The sequence below is a fragment of the Sapajus apella genome, unplaced genomic scaffold (assembly GCF_009761245.1).
Source record: "Sapajus apella isolate SASKATOON/1434 unplaced genomic scaffold, GSC_monkey_1.0 scaffold23, whole genome shotgun sequence".
NCBI lineage: Eukaryota > Metazoa > Chordata > Mammalia > Primates > Cebidae > Sapajus > Sapajus apella.
In genome coordinates, this window is record NW_022436963.1 from 1,710,942 (window position 1) to 1,716,941 (window position 6,000).

Here is a 6,000-nt window from a genome sequence, read left to right on the forward strand (position 1 = left end):
TTGGACTCCTTTTATATGTATCCCCAAGGGCTTATGTAGTGGAGGGCTTGTCTATTTTACCCTGCTTCTCAGAAGGGGAAAAGTCAGTTGAAGCAAGCATGCCAACTTACTCTTTCCAAATTTTTAAGTCGGGGAAGACACTACTTTACCTAGAAGAATATGTAAAGGAGTGAGAGATTCCAGGAGTTACTAAGTGAGCTACCTTCACTTTAAAAGAAATAACAGTAATGGGGTAAAACTTCCCCGTTCCCCAGTTCCCTCAGGTGGAAATCTCAGGTCTGCTCTTTTGCTTACCAACAGGGAAAGTTTAAAGAAAGAGGAAATGATCGCAGGGAAAAGCTCCCATCTTTTGACTCTCCAGAAAGAAAACGGATTAAATACTCCAGGGAAACTGACAGGTAAGACAGGAACTCTTCATTCACCCTAGGCCTCAAGGCCTAATGATAAAACCACCTCCTTCTTCAACTGTCCTGCTGTTTTTTGTTTTCATCTCAGGAGATGATGTTATCAGGAGTAGATTTTGTCTCAACTGCTAGAACATGAGGTCTGTGCCAGCCTTTTGACTGTATTTATACAGGAAATGTGCGTGGAAGGTTGGCTGGCAGCTTCACCTACCCAAAGCGAGGGCTGGAGTAGCCATGGTAGGGAGTGCTTTCTGTCTTCATTAGTAATACTGCACCCTCTTTATGGGCCTGATAAGAATGTCACATATGCCGGGCGCGGTGGCTCAAGTCTGTACTCCCAGCACTTTGGGAGGCCGAGGCGGGTGGATCACGAGGTCAAGAGATCGAAACCATCCTGGTCAACATGGTGAAACCCCGTCTCTACTAAAAATACAAAACATTAGCTGGGCATGGTGGCGCGTGCCTGTAATCCCAGCTACTCAGGAGGTTGAGGCAGGAGAATTGCCTCAACCCAGGTGGCGGAGGTTGCAGTGAGCCGAGATCGCGCCATTACACTCCAGCCTAGGTAACAAGAGTGAAACTCCGTCTCAAAAAAAAAAAAAAAGGAATGTCACATTCTTGGGCTTTTTCTCTAGGGAACCTCCATTCTCACACTTAGGTGCTATATAAATGGTTGGCTGCTGATGGAGATAGATGATCTGTAGCTTCCTGTACTTGTTTTAAATCAGCTAGTTGCCAAGTTGTAAGCCCAGAGTTATATAGAATTTGTTAATAACCCACTGCATACAGGTATTGTGTTAAGTACAAGAAATACTCAGGTGAACAAGACATATATTATCCTTGAGTGAACACAGAATAGATAAGACTTAGGTGATGGTGTATCTCATAGGGCCGACACAGAAATCAGTGGGAAAGGGAAGGGCATTTCAGGGAGCTTCATACAACAGGGATACAAGAGCTTATGAGGTGCTTGAGGAGTTGCAGATAGTTTGATGGTCCTGAACACTGCGGGTACATTGTTGAGTAACCTTAGATAAGCCTGGGCCAAAAGATACAGGCCAGTTCATGAACTTCAAACACCTTGAACACCATGCTAAGTCTTTATCTTAAAGGCAGTGGAAGGTCATAGAATAATTTTAAGCAGGGTATTGACCTAGCTTTGCATTTTGGAGAGATTACTAATTATGTAGAAGATGAGTTTATAGGGAGACGAATGCATTATGCAAATTCTGTAGTAATTCAAATGAGGGATCATGATTGCCTGAGTGAAAGTCATGAGTCTAGAAAGTGGCTTATAATCCCAACAAAGGGATGCTGAGAAAGGAGGAGGATCTCTTGAGCCCAGGAGTTGGAGGCCAGCTTGGGCAACATACGGAGAAGGGAGACCCCACTTCTATTAGAAAAAAAAAAGAAAAGGAGTGTGGATTACAGATAGGTGTCAGATCCACCAATCTTTGTAATCACCTAGGAAAAGGAAAAAGTCACTGATGAGGTCTCTGGTGTCTGTTGGATAGCTAGGAGAAGAATGGACAGTAAAAGGCCTTGAAAAGGGAAATTTGGGTACAAGTGGGTGCATGAGCAGAAGGAGAGGTGTAGTCCTTTATAACGAGAGAAGTGAGCATGTCTGTATGTTGGTAAGCAAAAGAACCAGTTGTCAGAGGAGGTTATACCTGTGGGGAAAGGGAGATGATTGATAGAGCAAGGCCCCTGAGGAGGCTGGATGGGATCTGAGTTTATGTGATCACAACCCACAATAAGAGATGGATTTTTGTATCATGGCCCAATGAGAGAGAGAGAGAGAGAGACAGACAGACAGACAGACAGACAGACAGACAGACAGAGACAGTCTTACTGGGTTATTCTCTGCAATTTGAAATACAGTGGACTAGGATAAGGTGAACGAGTCAACCATGAGGAGGAAAGATACCTTGGCCTTGAGTCATCTGGGGACAAGGCTTAGGTAGAGTACAGAAAGAGGCTGTTCTCCATTCTCAGCACCCTTCATGCCATAATCTCCTGGCTCTTCTCCTTCCCAGTCCCTTTTTCTGCTCCTCTTCCTTTTTTGGGTATATCCAGTTGTTCTTTAAGACTCTTCTTTCGGCCGGGCGCGGTGGCTCATGCCTGTAATCCCAGCACTTTGGGAGGCCGAGGTGGGTGGATCATGAGGTCAAGAGATCGAGACCATCCTGGTCAACACGGTGAAACCCCGTCTCTACTAAAAATACAAAAAATCAGCTGGGCCTGGTGGCGCGTGCCTGTAATCCCAGCTACTCAGGAGGCTGAGGCAGGAGAATTGCCTGAACCCAGGAGGTGGAGGTTGCGGTGAGCTGAGATCGCGCCATTGCACTCCAGCCTGGGTAACAAGAGCGAAACTGTCCCAAAAAAAAAAAAAAAAAAAAAAAAAAAAAAAAAGACTCTTCTTTCAATGCTTCTTTAGCCTTGCTGCTCTACCTCTTCACCTGGGCTTTCTAAGGTACCCATGGCCTCAACCACCACCACAGTAAGAAAACCTCCTGTATTATTATTTCAGAGTAGCAGCATCATAGCATCACTGTCTACATGGTCTGAACCCATCTTCTTCCTTTATCCCATGTCCAATTAGTGTCCAAATCCCTAATCTAATCTTGCTCCATGTCTTTGTTTTATGATACCATAGCAGAGTACCACAGACTGGGTAATTTATAATGAACAGAAATTTATTTTAACTCATGCTTCTAGAGGTTAAGAGGTCCAAGACTGAGGAGCTGCATCTGGCTAGGGCCTTCTTGCTGTGTCATCCCATGCTGGAAAGTGAAAGAACAAGAGAGCTTGGGCAAAAGGAGAGGTTGGGAGAAGGCTACCAGACTCCTCCTTTTATCAGGAACCCACTCCTACAATAACAGCATTAATCTATTTGTGAGGGCAGAGCCCTTATGACCTAATAACTTCCTAAAGTTTCACCTCTCAACACTCTTGCATTGGGGATTATGTTTCTTTTTTTGGTGGGGGGAGACAGAGTTTTGCTTTTGTTGCCCAGGCTGGAGTGCAATGGTACAATTTCGACTCACTGCAACCTCAACCTCCTGGGTTCAAGCAGTTCTCATGCCTCAGCCTCCTGAGTAGCTGAGGCATGTACTGCCATGCCAGACTAATTTTGTATTTTTAGTAGAGATGGGGTTTCTCCATGTTGGTCATGCTGGTCTTGAACTCCTGACCTCAGGTGATCTGCCCACCTCGGCCTCCCAAAGTGCTGGGATTCCAGGTGTGAGCCACCGTGTCCAGCCCGGGAGTTACATTTCTAACACATGAACTTTGAGGGACACATTTATCTATCTATCTATCTATCTATCTATCTATCTATCCATCCCATCTATCCAAGTTGGCCACTCCTGGATAGAGACACATTTAAACCACAGCATTTCCCATTCTAGTCCACCTCCACACTGGACTCCTACTCCCAGTCTTCGTTTCCACTGTTCTTCAGTCCATTCTCTACCCTGGCACCAAAATGACCTTTATAAAGAGAAATCTACTTTTATAACTTGTCTTTTTACAAACCATGTACCTTGCCTCTGAGGAGGCCTTAGCCCCAAAGTTTGCCTGAAGATTGAGGTTTGGATACATGATTTAGCTTAATGTTCAAGGTGTTTTACAGTCCGACCCTATGCAGCCTTTTTAAATTCCTTTGGGTTTTTTTGTTTTGTTTTGTTTTGTTTTTTGAGACAAAGTCTTACTCTGTCACCTAGGCTGAAGTGCATTGGTGCTGTCTTGGCTCACTGCAACCTCGATACCTCCCGGGTTCAAGCGATTCTCCTTCCTCAGCCTCCCAATTAGCTGGGGCTACAAGCATGTGTCAACTAATGTTTGTATTTTTAGTAGAGACGGGGTTTCGCCATGTTGGTCAGGCTGGTCTTGAACTCTTGATCTCGGGATCTGCCCATCTTCCAAAGTGTTGGAATTACAGGCATGAGCCACTGTACCTGGCCACCAAGTAGCCTTACCTTTGTCAGCTTCTCCTACTCCTCTCTTGGACAAATTGTCTTTCGTGTCTCCTTGCTTGTGTCCTCCTTTTCTTTCACTTTCTATTTCACAGACTCCTCATTTCGAGATCCAATTCAGATGTATCTTCCTGTTGAAATTCCAGTAATTTTCAGTGATGCCCCTTCAGAGTTTATGTTCCTTCTACTGTATGTCTATAGCAGACATCCACTGTTGCTACATTCATGGTTGAGCTCTCTTCAGTGTTATTTAAGCATCTCTTGACATAGCTTTTTAGACTTTTCTTGTGAACAGGGCCAAATCTTGGTAGTCTGTGTACCCTACAACAAAGCATAGATATCAGGCACTCAGAGTTATTATTTAATATGCTTACTTAATAAGAGGCAGATCTAAATCAAGAGGACAAAGATTTTATATTAGGCTCATAAGCAGATCACCTTGAAAGTGATGGTGTTAGGCCAGGCAAGATGGCTTATGCCTGTAATCTCAGCACTTTGGGAGGCCAAGGCAGGTGGATCACTTGAGGTCAGGAGTTTGAGACCAGCCTGGCCAAAATGGCAAAACCCCATCTCTACTTTAAAAAAAAAAAAAAAAAAAATACAAAAATTAGATGTGGTGGCAGGTGCCTGTAATACCAGCCAATCGGGAGGCTGAGGCAGGAGAATGGCTTGAACCTGGAGGCAGAGGTTGCAGTAAGCTAGGATCAAGCCGTTGCACTCCAGTCTGGGCAAAAAGAGCAAAACTCTGTCTCAAAAAAAAAAAAAAAAAAAAAAAAAGAAAAAAAAAAGAGAAAGTAATGTTGTCTGCTTCTTTTGCAGTGATCGTAAACTTGTTGATAAAGAAGATATTGATACTAGCAGCAAAGGAAGCTGTGTCCAACAGGCCACTGGCTGGAGGAAAGGGGCAGGCCTGGGATATGGCCATCCTGGATTGGCTTCGTCAGAGGAGGTGAAATGGTTTCCATCTTTTTGGGGGTGACATGAACCTGTAATGTAATTAACTTTCACTTTCTGGCCTAGAGTGCCTTTGACATTTTGCTGGGCTTTTTCCACTGCTGGCATAGAACATGAGAGTTGAAGAACACGTCAGTCTTAAATACTGGGTTATATAACTTGGTAGGCTGGGCCCTTTGGAGTTTGGTTGGAGTTAGGAAGAGAAGGAAGGATTTGGAATGGATTTCCTCATCCTTTTACATGGAGTAAATAGTAGAGCAGTATCTGAGGCAGTTTGAGACTGAAGAATCATTTGGTCAGAAGAACCAGGGAATCACCAATGAAAGGTACAAAGGCATCTCTGAGAGGGTCTGTCAGTGGAGGTCTTTGGTGGCTAAAATTTAGGCAGCATGTAGTTCTGGTTCCCATGAAGGACTTTGCCCTTCATATTTCAAGAAGAGCCTCTAGAAAAGGTGATAAATGGGAACATTACCCATTTAGTGTTGGCTTGGTTCTCCTCTGACAATGCCAACCATAAGAGATAGGCTTATTTCTCTCCTACTGAGCTTCTCATATCTCTGGCATTGAAGCCTCTATCTTTCAATAATAGCATCACCACCCAAGTTACTCATCTGGGGTATTTGTTTAATAAAGAAATATTCTTTTTTTTTTTTTTTTTTTTTTTT

The 6,000-nt window shown here is 43.9% G+C and overlaps 1 protein-coding gene across 12 annotated transcripts in view; it reads left to right on the forward strand.

Moving 5' to 3' along the window:
- The window catches only part of RBM6 (RNA binding motif protein 6), a 139,779-nt gene that overhangs the window by 132,534 nt on the left and 1,245 nt on the right, over window positions 1-6,000 (forward strand). For all 12 annotated transcript variants that reach the window (XM_032289905.1, XM_032289892.1, XM_032289894.1 and 9 more), the window contains 2 exons: window positions 301-398; window positions 5,201-5,330. In XM_032289905.1, coding sequence (XP_032145796.1) covers window positions 301-398; window positions 5,201-5,330 — 228 coding nt within the window. The remainder of the gene's footprint in view (window positions 1-300; window positions 399-5,200; window positions 5,331-6,000) is intronic.